Raw genomic sequence first — 16,664 nt, forward strand, 5'->3', positions numbered from 1 at the left:
TTCGCTGCATTCTACTAGTAAGATGTGCCCTTTTGAAGTTGTGTATGGTTTCTTACCTCGTGCACCTATTGATTTGTTACCTCTTCCATCTTCGGAGAAGGTTAATTTTGATGCTAAAGAATGTGCTGATTTGATATTAAAGATGCATGAGTTAATTAAGTACAACATTGAGCATATGAATGCCGAATATAAACTTGCTGGAGATAAGGGTAGAAAACATGTTGTCTTTGCACCAGGAGATCTTGTTTGGTTGCATTTGCGTAAGGATAGGTTTCCTAATTGCGCAAGTCAAAGCTATGAAGGTCCTTTCAAGGTGTTAGAGAAAATAAATGATAACGCATATAGACTTGAGCTGCATGCAGATTTTGGGGTTAGTCCCACTTTTAACATTGCAGATTTGAAGCCATATTTGGGTGAGGAAGATGAGCTTTCGTCGAGGACGACTTCAGTTCAACAAGGGGAGGATATTAACACCATTGTTACATCCATTGCCCCATCTGCTGTACATACTAGACCAGTTACTAGAGCTTGCGCACGCCAAATAAATTACCAGGTACTTTCGTTTCTTGGAAATCCTTCTAATGTTCATGAACATATGATGTTGTCTAAGTTAGATACTTTTGTTCTACTTACGAATGAAGAACCTAGCATGGATAAGAAGGATATCCGTTGGAGCGGGATCAAACATGGAGTAGAAGGTGCATGCGCAGGAAAGAACAATGGAGTTTCCACTGGTGATTTTTGCATTTTGAAGCCACCATAAGGAGAGCATGAAAGCTTGGACAAAATATTCAAGACACCACTTTATAAATTTCGTCCATGGGCTATTATAGGTGTTGCGCCATCTTATTTTTGGATCAGGCCCATGTAATTTCGAAATACCACATTATAGGTTATTTTTAGAGACCGTATGTGTGGGGAAACTGAGTAAGTGTCGGTTTTGGACCCCTCCTCCAAGGGGTCACGAAATTCCTCCTCTACTCTCCCATATATACAGCCCTTAGGGCGCCGTTTAGACTTGGATTTTGTTTAGATTATAAGTTCTTCATAGCTGCAACTTCGTGTTCTTCGTTTGTGTTCCACGACCAGACAAAGGCATCAGAAAACCCCACTTTCATCAATAAAGTTTTCCTCTTATATTCGCAATATCCATATTACAATCTTAGTTTCTTGCTTGTTCTTCGTTTGCGTGCAGGAAACATACCCTCGTGGTCAGGTTGATCGTCCTCCCGCGTGGTCAATAACCTCTCGGAGTTGGTTTAGCGATTGCTAAGGTGCGACGTCCTCACACATTCGTAGTCAGATCGTCAAAGTCTACTCCACCAATAATGATAGCCACCATCTCATCGAAAGACAAGGACAACTTTGCCTCTATCAAATATGCTACAACCAGACATCCATTTTTGTTAGAACCAACAATTTTTTTGCCAAAATCGGCCTTCTCCGTCAGTGCAATAGAGCTCAGCGAGCAATGCGCTACAAATGGCGATCCAATTTCTTGGAACCAACAAAAGAAATTGATGGAACCAAATTCTCTTCATGAGTTGCCGTGGCGAAGTGCGTTGCTTTGTTTTGCTAGAACCAGCTAAAATATTTGTTGGAACTATCTAAATTTTTGCTACTACAACGATGGCGACAGGAAGCATCTGTGTGTTATGCTGGAACAGAATATTTGTTTTGCTTCCACTGACTATATTGACGATATTTTTTGTTTGATGAGCTTTTTTGTGTGTGTTGGAAATGGTGGTTCATTCCTACGGCGCGAGCGAGGGACAACTGCTGCAACCAGAGCGGTCATGTCCTCGAACGGGCTGGTGAGAGAGTTGTAAATCGTCAATGAAAGGAAGACTACGACCCAAAGGAGGTTGATACGTTCCAATTGTTTCTACTTTTCCAAACACTTTTGCTGTTGTTTTGGACTCTAATTTGCATGATTTTGAATGAAACTAACCCGGACTGACGTTGTTTTCAGCAGAACTGCCTCAGTGTTATTTTTGTGTGGAAATAAAAGTTCTCAAAATTAGAAGAAACTTTTTGTGGATTGTTCTAATATATATATAAAATAATGGAGCGAAGACCCACCAGAGAGGGGCCACCTGTTGGTGCCAAGCCAACAGGGCATGCCCACCCTCCCCCGGGGCCTGCCCTGATGGCTTGGGGCCACCTTGTGGCTGCTCTGATCTAATTCCAATCCTATAAATTCCTAATTCCAGAGAAAAAAAAAGGAAATGAGTGTCCATCGTGTTTTATGAGACAGAGCCGCCGCCACCTCCTGTTCTTCAGTTGTCATCATTTCGGGCTCTGGAGAGGGGGATTCGTTGTCGTCGTCATCACCAACCCTTCTTCATCAACACCATCATGATGCTCACCATCAGAAGCGAGTAATTCCTTTGTAGACTTGCAGGATGGTGATGGGATTGGATGTGATTGATCATGTAATCAAGTTATTTTGATATGGCTCGGTCCCTATTATTCACTATATTCTGAGATTTATGTTGCTATGACTTTGCTATGCTTAATGCTTGTCAATAGGGCCGAAGTGTCATGATTTCATATTTGCATCTATTTTTTTTATGAATATGAGAGCGTTTTGGATCCTATCTTGCAAGTTGAACAGACCTATTACATGTCATGATCCTCATACCACAAGGTGATAATATTTGTGTTTTTTCGTGATTGTCGTAGTTTGAGGTGTTCATGTATTCACGATGTGTTAATGCTTTTTCCGATTCTCTATTAAAAGAAGAACTTAATATCCCTTAGTTTCCATATATACTCCGCTGCCACGAGAGGGTAGGACAAAATATGTCATGCAAGTTCTTATCGCACACACGTATGATTCTATATGAAATAGATACCTATATTACATTGATAAATAAGAGACGACATAAAAGAATGATGCTTTGAACTAGAATTAACAATGTAAATATACTACAAACAGAATGAAATAACTAATTGAAAAGTACTCCTTTCAGAAATCACTTCCATCTCCCTAGTTTGCGACAAGTGGCGCACTGCATGTGTATCATTTGTCGTAACTTGAGAGTTTTTTTCTTGTTCTTGAGAGACACGATTTTGCCTCCCGCAAAATCAAAACCGTACCTCCCACGAAACAAAAAAAACAAATATATTTTGTTTTTGTTTTGAGAGGCACGTCCGTACCTCTCGCCGAAGCAAAATGTACCTCTCGCAAAAGAAAAAAATAGGGTTTTCTAGAGACACGGGCGTGCCTCTCGTGGAAGAAAATCCGTGCCTCTCGTGGAAGAAAACACGCTTTTCAAATGAAAAATCGCGTTTTTTGACGTAATTATTTTTTTATTTTTTTCGTCCAAAAGGTGAGAAAGACCCGTGAAAACCTAAACACCGATTTTTTTTAAACCCACCTAAAAACAGAAAAGAAAACGTGTGTGAAAAATAACAATAATAACACTATACGTGGTGGCGGCGGTTGAGAATGACAAAATTGACAAAATTGACCCCTCGATGAAACAAATTCACAAACTGAACTGCGTTAAAAAAATCACTCAGCTGACCCTTTTGTGTGGCGCCCAATAGCCGGGCGTCACACTACACTATGTAGCGCCTAGCATATGGACGTTGCACTTTTGGCCAGCGTGGCACCCGGGACCACATTCCTGGTTGTATGGCGCCTAAGAGAAAGGAGTCACACTACATTGTGTGACGTTTAACTGAAAGGAGCCACACTACCTTATATTAAAACTAATGTAACTTTTAATCCGTACATCCGATAAAAACGTGCTTTATATGAATATCGTGTATTTTTCTGTGTTCTACGCAATGGTGGAATTTTCAACTATATTATGATAATTGATTTTGATGAAAATTCGGTTACAAAAATGCATCATAGTATAACTGACCGAAGACTTGCAAACTTGGCATGATGATAGCCATTGTCCTATAGCTATTATGCATTTGCATATTGCATGAGTTTTGTGCTACTTAATGTATACGTCCACGCCATGCCAATGCTTTCTATGTTAATCATCTTTAACATGTTCATGTCTTGCATCTAAGTGACTAACATGATATAAATGAAATTATGTTACAAAAAGCCGCGTTTTGCAAAATTCATAGTAAAAGTGACTAACATGATATAAATAAAAGTTCCTTACAAAAAAATACATAACATGATATGAAGAATGGTTGATTTACTATGTATTTTACAAAATGCGAATTTCCGTTGACATCCATAAACTTGGTGAATTTAACTAGTATCAATCTTACAGAACATTGCCTTCGATACTTTAATGTCTCAAAACATAGTAACACAGATATTTAGTGGATATGAAAATGATATGAATTTAAATTAGACATAATATTTTCCAACTTTCATAATTATATCATAATCATACGATGCCATGATTATTTACTATGGATCTTATAAAATGTAACTTTCTATAACGAAATTTCATTTATATCATGTTAGTCACTTAGTTGCGAGACATGAACATGTTAAAGATGACTAACATGGAAAGCATAGGCGTGACGTAAACATACACATTATATAGTGTAAAACTCATGTAAGATTTAAATGCATAAGAGCTATAGGTCAATGGCTATCAACATGCCAAGTTTATAAGTCTTAACAAATTTGCTCAGTTATACTATGATGCATTTTTTAACAGAGTTTTCATAAAAAAAAAAGTACCCTAATATAGTTGAAAATGCCATCATTACATAGAACACCGAAAAACACAGAATATTCATATAAGGCACATTTTTATCAGATGTACGAATTAAAAGTTACACTAGTTTTAATATAAGGTAGTATGATTACTTCCAGTTAGGCGCCACACAACCAAGAATGTGTCCGTGGATGCCACGTTGGTCAGAAGTGTAACACCCATATGCTAGACGCTACATAATGTAGTGTGTCGTCTGGCTTTCGGGCGTCACACAAAAGGTTCACCTGAATGAATTTTTTTAACGCAGTTCAGTTTGTGAATTTGTTTTAATTTTATTAATTTTGCCGGCTAAGAACACGACAAATGACAATGCATAAAGGTAATCATCGAAAGACTTTTAAAAGAGCGTTCGCCAACTAGTTGCTCTTCAAACAAGACACAATAATCTCTCACTCCTTTGTTTCGGGGCCACGTTTTTTTTTTTTTTTTTGAGAAAGAAAAGTAAAGATGGGCCAACCAACGAATGTTAAATGTTTGTCTGTTGGGCCTTGTACACAAAAGTAAACCACGTCGTCACTCCTCCGAACCCTCTCGAGCTCGTGCGGGAGAAGGAACAAAGGGAGAAAAGAAAAACAATAGAGCGGCGGCACAGTTTTGCATAGAGGCCCCTGGTTTGACCCTCCGCCGTCCCCACCCCGCACCCACGGCGCCGGCGATGGCGGCGACGGTGCGGTTCGGGCTGCTGGTGGCGATGTTCCAGGCCATGACGAAGGACCGCACGTCCGCGAAGAAGCGGGGCCGCCTCCGCACGTTCCTCGACCGCGCCTACGGGGCCAGCGGCAGGGACGACTACTTCAGCGCGCTCCGCCTCATCCTCCCGTCCCTCGACCGGGAGCGCGGCTCCTACGGCCTCAAGGAGGCCGCCCTCGCCGCCGCCCTCGTCGAAGCGCTCGGCATCGCCAAGGACTCCCCCGACGCCGTCCGCCTCACCAACTGGCGCCGCGGCGGCGGCGGCCGCAACGCGGGCAACTTCTCCCTCGTCGCCGCCGAGGTACAGTCGGGACCATTTTTTCTTTCACCATTCAGCATTGCCTTTCTCGGTAATCACCGCGTCGCTTCGCTGCTGATGGATTGCTGTATGGGGTTAGATGGATTGTGCCAACTGATTGAATTGTGTAGGGTTAGCCGTTGAGGATTGGAAGTTGACTTGGGTGGGGGTTTGACCTTTCAGCTGTGTGCTTGACATGATGTTTCTTCATATGCTTAGCAATGTACGACTGGCTATCGTCAGTGTGTTCTTTGTGATTCGGGTGCACAATTTGTAACGAAAAATGGTCTTTAATTGCTTGGAGAGTAGAAGGCTGGAAGCCTCATTGGTAGTTGTATGGTGTCATTGGTTTGACCTTTCAGCTGTGTGCTTGACATGATGTTTCTTCATATGCTTAGCAATGTACGACTGGCTATCGTCAGTGTGTTCTTTGTGATTCGGGTGCACAATTTGTAACGAAAAATGGTCTTTAATTGCTTGGAGAGTAGAAGGCTGGAAGCCTCATTGGTAGTTGTATGGTGTCATTGGTTTGACCTTTCAGCTGTGTGCTTGACATGATGTTTCTTCATATGCTTAGCAATGTACGACTGGCTATCGTCAGTGTGTTCTTTGTGATCCGGGTGCACAATTTGTAACGAAAAATGGTCTTTAATTGCTTGGAGAGTAGAAGGCTGGAAGCCTCATTGGTAGTTGTATGGTGTCATTGGTTTGACCTTTCAGCTGTGTGCTTGACATGATGTTTCTTCATATGCTTAGCAATGTACGACTGGCTATCGTCAGTGTGTTTGTGATCCGGGTGCACAATTTGTAACGAAAAATGGTCTTTAATTGCTTGGAGAGTAGAAGGCTGGAAGCCTCATTGGTAGTTGTATGGTGTCATTGGTCTGGTACAATAAATGTATAAAGAAACACCGATTTAATTCAAAATGCATGTGCTGTATTGATTTATCAAGATGCTGCTTGTTCTAGTAGCTTATCTTGCCTTTTTTTGTCAGGCCGGCTTTTGACATAATGTCCGTTTTCTACTCAGGTGCTGCAGCGGAGGCAAGGAATGACTTCTGGTGGATTGACAATAAAGGAGGTTAATGACGCACTCGATCGTCTATCTGCAAGTGATACTAGGTAGCTTATGCATCTATTTCCTTCGCATTCGTGTATGACTGAAAGTCAGAAATCAGAAGTTCTTCCTCATTTTGTATAGGTCTGAGAAGGCTTCGGTTCTTTCAAGTCTGATCAAGAAAACCAATGCCCTTGAAATGAAGTGGCTTCTAATGATTATTATTAAAGGTGAACTTGTTCTACACACTATCGTTTCTTTATGCTTAATAATTTGATGCGCATTTCAACAGTACTTTCGAATTTCTTTTGATGTTTTCTGTACCATCATAGACTTGAAATTGGGGATCAGTGAGAAGAGCATATTCCATGAATTTCATCCTGACGCTGAGGACTTGTTCAATGTCACTTGTGACTTAAAATTGGTCTGTGAAAAGCTTAATGATCGAAGTCAAAGGCATAAACGTCAGGTGATTATACTGTTGCTTGTACTTTGTTTTTGACACATACTATTCGTGGTTCAACGGTCAAAGTCTTGAAATTTAATATTACTTCATAGCTCTTACCTTTTTCTCTTTTGTGCATGCATGGGGCCATGTTTTAGATTGATAGGTCATTGAATATCTTTCAGGCACACACAATTTTCTCATTACTTCTGTTACTCCTATGCTGTATGATCAGGATATAGAAGTCGGAAAAGCTGTGAGACCTCAGCTAGCTATGAGAGTCGGTAACGCTTCATCTGCATGGAAGAAGGTATTTCCTTATTTTTTCTAGCACCTAGTGTGACACTGCAAGTTGTAACTATTGCTAAGGAAATACCTTCTCTGTATTTCTCTTCTGCATCACCTGAATCTGCTTGGTCAAACTGCCACCTCCCTGTCTCCAGCTTCACGGCAAACCAGTGGTTGCTGAGTGCAAATTTGATGGCGACCGTATCCAAATTCACAAGAATGGGGAAGAGATTCATTTCTTCTCACGGTAAATTAAATTGTTCCATATTTACTTCTTGCACATTTTCTGAAACGTATATATTTTTTGAGTTGTTCTCATATTGCAGAGCCTTATCTTGGCCCACTAATGTTTTTTGTATGTCAGGACCTTTCTTGATCATTCTGAATATACATCTGGGATGTCCAAATTTATTAAGGAAAATATCCTGGTTGACAGGTATTGTTTATTATTACTAAGCAGATCCTCTCGTTTTCGGGTACTGTGGTATTAATAAGAAATGAGGCCAGACTTTGCATGAACGAAGTTCATCTAAGGGCTTAGTCTTATCATAACCAAATGGACGAAATCTTTCCGGTGATTATTATTGGAACATGTAGTCAGTTTGTTGGTCCTATTTGGCTAGTTAGCTAGATAGACAAACCTGAATGTGCTGAGTTATTATGGGATCTTCTTGCTCCTTAGTATTATTTCCTTGACAATATAAGCTCTGTGTGGGAATGATATCAATGTTTTTTGTAGATTATTTCACAATACAACTTGGTCACTCATTCTTAACTCTGATATGAATTCAACTGAATCCTCAGGTGTATTTTGGACGGAGAGATGCTTGTTTGGGACACTGCGCTTAATCGGTTTGCAGAATTTGGCTCAAACCAGGAAATAGGTTTTTTATTAACTTCCATTGGAATTAGTAATATTTTGCATGTTCTGTTGAATGTTTTACAGTGAACTCAAAACTATTTTATTCACAGCAAAGGCCGCTAGTGAGGGACTGGAGACTAATCGACAGGTTTTATCATTAACTTATTCACTGTAGGTTCATTTCAGATCCCTGGTATGACAGTCCTTATCTAACTAATTTAATTATTTTTTCCTTGCAGTTGTGCTGTATCCTTCACTTTTAACTGCTTCATCATGCTTTCTGTCTTGATACCTAACTGCCAAATTGGTAATGAAACACCTTTTGGGTTTCAGTGTACTGAAAAACTAGGATATTTGTTTCTCGCTTTGGTAGATCTATATGCATTTAACACATGACCTGAAAATTATTTTCCTTTGGTTTGCAAATACTTAATTATGAGGAACATTATTTCACCCTTCAGTTTTTCATATCCCTTTTTCTTTTCATGCTGGTCATGTTTTGCTTGACACTAGGAATGCACAGATATTGCTTTTGACATTCTTTATTCTGGAGACACTAGTGTTATCCACCAAAGTTTGACGGAGCGTCATGAAATTCTGCGGAAGGTTGTCAAATCTTTAAAGGGTCGTCTTGAGATTTTGGTCCCAACAGGTGGTCTAAACACCCATCGCTCCCCAGGTAGCTCCTGAAAGTTATATGCCGTCTCAACTTGACATCTGATTCAAATAAATTAATCTAGATGATATCTTCAATTTTTTTGCCACAGGGGTGTTAACAGAACTGTCTTTTTGTTTTGACATGTATTTTTTTATCTTCACAATTTTTTGTTTTTTGCAGTGCGTAACGAGCTTGATTTTTTTGCTATTTTTTTCCCTTTCAGTAATATGTAACACTAGTTATGTTTGCAAATTGTAGATGAACCATGCTGGTCCATTTTTGCTCCCAGTATTGAAGACGTTGAGAAATTCTTCAAGGAGACCGTTGAAAACAGGTTTGTTTCCACTTCTGAAACACAAAACAATGTAGCAATCTGTTTGTAACACTAATAACTAAATGTAGTCTCATGATTTTTCAATCCATTGTTTGTGATTAGAGATGAGGGAATTGTACTGAAGGACCTTGATTCCAAATGGGAACCTGGTGATCGAAGTGGAAAGTGGCTTAAACTAAAGCCTGATTATATACATGCTGGTGCTGATCTGGATGTTATTATTATAGGTCAGCATCTTCATGCTTAGTTGAAGTATTAACAGTAAATTTTTCCACCTGTTGATTGAGTGCAGTGATTGAGTGTATGTCCATCCCTCTATTTTTAGGTGGATATTATGGATCAGGGCGCCGAGGAGGAGAGGTCCGTACATGTGCCTGTTTTGAATTTCACATACTTCTTTTACTGTTCTGATTTCAACATTAGCACTAGCTGAGTATGGATGTTACCAGATGGTGCAAAGTTTTCAATGTGTACTCTCTTGATTCTCGCATAACAACTCACGACTTATCAATTGCAGTTTTCTTGTAATGCTAAGACCATACTTACATTATCTTCGTTCTTCAAGTGGATTCTATGAAGGAATTCTGATCATTCAAAACTGATTTATAGGTTGCACAGTTTTTAGTTGGTCTTGCAGTGTCTTCAGATGATAATAGTCACCCCAAAAGGTAAGCAAACATTTTCTCCTACAGTAGTTTGTATACCTTTATATCTCGCAATGTGGGGGAAAGTAGTTGGGAATCCGGTTCTTGTAATACTATGTTGACGTTCTTAATAGCTAAGTTCTGATCTCAAAAGAAAACAAAAAACAAGTAAAGAAATTATAGCAATTTTGATCATTCAGTTTTTCATGTTCTAGTAGTTCTCAGTGTGTTTCTTACGAGCTTTTGATATGGTCAGACTGTCAAAGTTTTAGTTTCCTACCTTTATGTATTTTGCTATCCTTGCAAGGTTTCTTTCTTTTTGTCGAGTCGGTACTGGTCTCTCCGATGAAGAACTTGCAACTCTAGTCGCGAAACTGAAGCCCCACTTTAGGTATTTATTGTCTTTGTTTCTGCTGTTCCATTAGTATTAGTTTAGCATGCTACATGTTTGGATTTATTTGTTAAGGCGCCCCATTTCCGTCTCATGAACGGCTATTCTTTTTAATCAGCAAAAGTGGGACCCCCAAAAAAACACCCAGATTTTATGAAGTAACAAACAATTCGAAGGAGCGCCCAGATGTTTGGATAGAAAGCCCTGATAAGTAAGCTTTATTTAATCGTTTGGGTTCTTGGCTTCTTTCTAGCCAGCCTCAGCCGTAGTAAGCATCTGATCTGCTAAATCACGAATTGCAGGTCAGTCTTACTATCTATAACAAGTGATATTCGAACAATCAAATCTGAGGTAATTCATTTTAAAGGATTGAATACTTGCTGTTTTTCAGTCTTTAAAAAAGTTATGCTTAAGAAATATTTCTTCTTGTCCAATTTAGTCAATCACTGATTTGCTCTCCAATTAGTTTTTGACAATTGCTTCCAATATATTAAAGGTATTTGCTGCCCCATACTGCTTGAGGTTCCCCCGCATTCAACGAGTGAGATATGATAAGCCATGGCATGAGTGCCTTGATGTGCAATGTAATTCTTTTTGTGCTTTTAATAGCTTTTCTTGTATCAATACCCTCATTTCAATTTGAATAACTCACAGTAAGGCACATTGCTTCTGATGCCATGCATATTGATTATATATATCTCAAAGATGAACTCTGTGGAATATTGATCATTGCAGCATTTGTGGAGATCGTGCATTCAAGTAATGGGTCAATGCACAAGGCAGAAGATGATAAGAGTCTGAAAAATGACAACTTAAAGAACCCAAAAATAAACAAAAGGGGTGAGAAAAAGAATGTATCAATCATCCCTTCACATCTTATGAAGACTGACATATCAGGCTTAAAGGGCGAAACCCTGATTTTTGCAAACACGATGTTCTGTATCCTTCTATTTTGGCATATTTGCCACTACCTACACATTTGTGTAGAAGGTTGAGCAACTATATCTGCAGTTTTTTTAGAAGCACACCATATATTTGAAATGGTACATTCCTTATCATACTTAGATTTTGTGAACACCCCTCCGTCATATAACCTCGACTATTTCCATAAACTGGTTGTGGAGAATGGAGGATCTTTCTCGATGAATCTTAATGACTCTGTTACTCACTGCATAGCAGCGGAGAAGAAAGGTATTACTTTTGTTGTGGAGGATTACTTTTCCTTATTGTCAGTGCTGAGTACATACAGTTTAGAGGCTATTTGCTGCACTCTCAGGTATCAAATATCAAGCGGCCATACGCCATGGAAGGATCATTCATTATTCCTGGATCTTGGACTGTTGCAAGCAAAAACTACTACTTCGTTTGCAACCCAAGTTCGTCCTTTGCTTATATGCCATATTATATTCCTCTCTAATCTGTTTACCCAACATATTCTAATGCATTTTGTTGCACAGGTATATCCTCTTCCTTGCAGATTTTGCCAGACACAAATTTCCTGAAGAGATCGACTTGTACGCTGATTTTTACTACTGGGACATTGACGTTTCTGACCTGAAGCAGGTAAGAAGCTTATTTTTGTATGCGGCAATGCTTGATTCTCACTAAACACACGTGACCTTTTTCCAAAAATCAAGATGTCTTGTGGGGGTCTGAATTAATCATGCTACCAGCTATAGTATGGCTGATGGCATTGTTTATAGAAGAATGACGTAGACATCAGACTATAGAAGCTGATGGCATTGTTTATAGAAGAACAACCTAGACACCAGGCACCAATTCCATGAGTTGAACCCCGGTGGGTGGGTTCAGGGGCGGAGCTGCTTTGGGCTACCAGGGTGCACATGCACCAGGGTCCAGCATCTTTTTCCTTGCAATCCAGCCCATCAAAGTTGGCGTGTGCACCCTGGTATCTCATGGGCTCTGCACCAATTTGGTGTATCCTCCTTAGCCCACAAACTAAGTGGTGCTCAGTTCTCTCAGTCAGCTATATAGTAGAAGGTGCACATATCCGCATACTACAGTACACCCTGTAGCTAGCTGGAAGCTACATCCAATTGCTATAGTACATAAATGAGCAATTCGCAAACCCCTCAACATGAGCCTTGGGATCAGATGGATCTGGAATAGGCTAGCTTTAGGGATATCTGAAGGCCACATGTACATACATTTTGTGAATAAAGCCTCAAAGATGGAAAAATCACTATTGGATATCTCTTAGTTAGAGAAATCATGTTGCGGTATCCTTTCAGACACATAAATCTTCGACAAATTCACCAATTTAAATCTCCCTAATAATGTCCATCCAAAAATCACCCAACGACCACTGTTGGAGTTTGGATGACACTGCCTGAAGATAATTTTGCATTGTTACTTTGCCATAGAACCACATACTGTTTGCATCTCCTGGCATTGTAATTTTGTTGTTAAAGTGGTTTTATCACATAAAATCCTTGGCTTGTGCTAAGAGGTTGCTGACTAGCAAGTGGAAGCGAACGTGTTGCAGGCTGTGACTTGAAATATTGTTGCTTTTTGCCCTTTTTATAAGGGCTAGTTTATGGTTATATTTTCAATTCTTTCATTGACTCGTTGTTCAGATTTTCATCAACATGGACAAAGTTACTGTCGATCCAAGCATGGTACATCGGTACAAAAAGAAGTATTATGCAGATGAAAGATTCTGCTTCTTCCAGGGTTGCCGCGTTTACTTGTATCATGCACCTTTAGTGTAAGTCTCATTTACTGCCAAATATCATCTTCCATGTAATTTCACTACTCATTTGTTTCTCCTTTTTTTTTCCGTTCTTTTCATGAAGGAACGAGGACTACAACGTAATATCTGATCTTGCACTAAAGAGGGTGAAGCAGGACCTTACAATGCATGGTGGTCAGTGTTGCAGCAGCCTTGCTCCTGCTACCCATTTGGTTATAGTTTCAGTTCTTGAGGTGTACAATTTTGACATATTGTACAAGAGGTGATGATTTAATCCTTTTTTGTGTGTATTATGTGAGTGACAGGGAATGGAAACAGTAATGAGTCTATTGTTTATGCAGCTTCTCTCCAGCTGAGAGGCGTTACCTACATGACAAAAGATTGCATGTTGTCAGTAACAAGTGGTTAGAAGATTCAGTGGAGAAACAAATGAAACTGCCTGAAACGGCCTACAACCTTAAACCGGATACATTAGAAGAAATACAAATCGAAAGGAGGTATATGTTGAATGTTCACATTTGAAGGTTCAGTGTATCCACCATTTCATCATCTATGAAAACAACTATTTACCATTTGATTATTATTGTGATGTTTTATTTCAGTGAGGAGAAGGCCCATCCCTCTAATGACAAGACTGCTGAAAATGAGGAGGTTGAAATATCTCATGTTAAACATGCAAGGAAAAGGGGCAGAGCGGCCAGCAGTAGTTCGAGAACTGTACGGGCTGCTCCTAGGCCGGTCCGAACAACAAGGGCTAGAAGAGGAAATAAGCAGGCAAAAATAGATGACGGTGAACCTGAAGAAAACGGTCCTGGTGAAACAGGTCAAGATGATGAAAAGTCGAACACCGATCACATCTCCAGGATGGAAGAAGATAACAGTGACAAGGACCAACGACCACCTCGAGCTGCTCCTAGACCAGTTCGAAGAACAAGTGCTAGAAGAGGAACCCGGCAAGCAAAAATAGACTATCGTGAATCTGACGAAAGCGGCCCTGGTGAAACAGGTGAAGAAGATCAAAAGCTGGGCACAGATTCCGTCGTAAAGATGGAAGAGGATAGCCTGGATGAAGACCAAGGACCGCCTGCAGGTGCCCAGTTCATCACATTGGACGAGCGGGAGCCCAAAGTCGTCAAATTGAGTGCGGCGGGGGAGACGACAAGCAGTCCAAAGTACGAAAGCAAAGAAACCTCCCAAAGAACAGACGCTGGTGAAGGAGCAAGCATGGCAGGTGATAAGATAGAACAGATGGTGGATCCTCTGCATGCGATGCTCCTCGACATGATACCGTCGCTTAGGGAAGACACAAGCAGCGATCCCCTGGCCAAAGTCGAGCATGACCCACCTCGTGCAAGAAGCTCCGTGTCGGATCACAGGGTTCCAGTGCCCGGGACAGGAAGTTCTGCATCGAATCCCGTGGCCCCGGCACCGCGGGCAGGAAGTTCGTCATACAGTGTGGGGGTTCCAGCACCAGATCCAAATCCCGCGGCTCCGAAGAAGAAAAAGGTTAGCTACAAAGATCTGGCCGACGAGTTTCTGAAAGATTTGTGAGAGTGCTTGGCCTTTTGGGGCTCAGGGTGATGTGTACCCTGCACGTCTTTTTACCGTTTTCCACGGTCATGTAAATATGGGAGATGCTTGTAATTGTTAACCCTGTCGGTACCATCGCCCTGGTTATCTTGGAGTAAGAGCAGAGACTTGGTCGAAAGAAGAGACTGAGATGAGACGTGCCTGACAAAACTGATGTTGGAGACCAAACTCTGCCGGCTTCCAGCACTCGTTGGCTTGAATTGTGTACCGTAGTCGCGGCGGCAGTCTGGTTCAGCCCTATGGCTGGGTTGGTTTTTCGTTAGGCGTCGACGCGTCCATTGCCTATGTCATCGTGCACACTCCAGCCGGCGGCCAACCCTGCCTGTCGAGGTCTCAGGGAAAAAGTCCATTTTAAAACGTGAACTCGTAGAGATTCGATGAAATGAACCCCAAACTCGAAATCCCTGTCGATTTCACCCTAAACTATGCAATCCCGGTCTAAATCGAACCCTGAGACTGTTTGTCAAACCGGGATTGTAAAGGATGGCCGGGATTGTTTTATTTCAGAAATTTGAAATAGTTTATGGAAATAAAAAAAGTGTTCACGAATTTGGCAAAAAAATTATGCATTTGAAAAAATAAACGAATTTTAGAAAAACGTGACAAAATTGTGAGAAAAAATCACGAGTAGTTTAAAAAAATTGTTCAATGCATATTCAACACATTTTTTTTAAAACGTGACGAGATTGTGAGAAAAATCATGAGTAGTTTGAATAAATTGTTCAATGAATATTTTAAAAATGTACACTTTAAAAAAGCACACTTTTTTCAAACAAAAAATATCGCTGCAGTAACTTATTCCAGTTTGCTATCATATTCGCTGCAGTAGAGCGGCCAGGTTTAAAAATCATGACTAGTTTAAAAGAACTGTTCAATGCATATTAATAAAAAAATCCTTTCATTTTTATTTCTCTGTTTTCTTTTTTTTTCTGGTTCTTTTTTCCTTTTATTTAAATTTATCTTTTTTGTTTTTCTTTTCTGCTCCTTTTTTCCTTTTGTTTAATTTATCTTTTTTTGTTTTCCTTTTCTGCTCCTTTTTTCCTTTCGCTTAATTTATCTTTTTTGTTTTCTTTTCTGATTCGTTTTTCCTTTTGTTTTTATTTCTTCTTTTCCTGGTTCTTTTTGCTTGCTGCGAATACGTGTCTGGTTCACCGTTTGTTCTGGCCCGTTTAGGTATTGCCACGTTTTACATTGACTTGATTTTTCATTAACAGACCACCATGTGCATGCCCAGTTTTCAGGCGGTACCGCTTCGATGGTGCGTTCTTGATGCTCCTTAGGTCTATCATGTGCATTTCGATGTTTCGCATTGTACTGCATGTCGTACTATCTGGTCGTTATTAGTGATGGTCCGTGATGGTTCTGGTCGTTTGTGTCCGCGTCGTCGGGGCCGTCCGTCTGGGACCAATATGCAAACAAATACCTAATGCTTGATAGAAGAATGGGTTGTACGCTGCCTTAATAGTTTATGGCGTGTGCTGTCTTAATAGTTTATGACGCGCGCTGCTATGACCAATATGCAAACGAAAAAACTAAAGCAGGCCGGTCCATTAGATGAATCCCGGTTAAAATTTGCTAGGGTTTAATTTAAACCAAAATTGCATAGTTCAGGGTACAATCGATCGGGGATTTTAAGTTGAGGGTTCATTTGGACGGACCTCTATCAATTCAGGGTTTAACATAGGCTTTTTCCAGATCTCAGATGAGGCCTCGCGTAGCGGAAGACGCACGACGCGACGCCACGGGCTCACGGTGGGTGTGACGGGTGGTCGGCACTGGGAAAGAAACGCATACAATGTGTGACGAATGGACCACATTGAAAGTTGACGTGCCAACGGCCTCCGTGTCGGCAGCACCGGACAAGGTCACCCCCTCTGGTTGCTGTCCTAGTCAACCCACCGTGAGACTACGAGGTGAGCCACACTATCCATGCCACTGACAAGCCGGTCTCTTGGCATCCATTCCCAGCCTCCCAGGAAGGCTGGAGC

The 16,664-nt window shown here is 40.6% G+C and overlaps 1 protein-coding gene across 1 annotated transcript; it reads left to right on the plus strand.

Annotated features, from left to right (window-relative positions):
• The first annotated feature begins 5,275 nt into the window (after positions 1-5,275).
• On the plus strand, positions 5,276-14,794 carry LOC123427685 (putative DNA ligase 4). The gene is made up of 27 exons (XM_045111789.1): positions 5,276-5,697; positions 6,725-6,816; positions 6,896-6,981; positions 7,084-7,220; positions 7,432-7,506; positions 7,640-7,731; positions 7,849-7,920; positions 8,289-8,368; positions 8,457-8,494; positions 8,586-8,592; positions 8,870-9,025; positions 9,263-9,338; positions 9,441-9,565; positions 9,664-9,698; positions 9,948-10,006; positions 10,290-10,373; positions 10,492-10,584; positions 10,676-10,724; positions 10,870-10,957; positions 11,109-11,312; positions 11,439-11,564; positions 11,650-11,749; positions 11,831-11,936; positions 12,971-13,101; positions 13,190-13,348; positions 13,428-13,583; positions 13,689-14,794. The coding sequence occupies exons 1-27, from the start codon at positions 5,362-5,364 to the stop codon at positions 14,635-14,637; spliced, it is 3,711 nt and encodes a 1,236-aa protein (XP_044967724.1). The 5' UTR covers positions 5,276-5,361; the 3' UTR covers positions 14,638-14,794.
• Positions 14,795-16,664: the final 1,870 nt, after the last annotated feature.

The sequence above is a fragment of the Hordeum vulgare genome, chromosome 2H (genome assembly GCF_904849725.1).
Source record: "Hordeum vulgare subsp. vulgare chromosome 2H, MorexV3_pseudomolecules_assembly, whole genome shotgun sequence".
NCBI lineage: Eukaryota > Viridiplantae > Streptophyta > Magnoliopsida > Poales > Poaceae > Hordeum > Hordeum vulgare.

What these genes read in the sequence shown, in the direction of transcription:
- LOC123427685 (XM_045111789.1), top strand. Translation starts at nt 5,362, where the DNA reads ATGGCGGCGACGGTGCGGTTCGGGCTGCTGGTGGCGATGTTCCAGGCC. An exon ending in CTTCATCTGCATGGAAGAAG is followed by an intron (nt 7,507 to 7,639) that starts GTATTTCCTTAT and finishes CCCTGTCTCCAG; the next exon opens with CTTCACGGCAAACCAGTGGT. An exon ending in AAACTGAAGCCCCACTTTAG is followed by an intron (nt 10,374 to 10,491) that starts GTATTTATTGTC and finishes CTTTTTAATCAG; the next exon opens with CAAAAGTGGGACCCCCAAAA.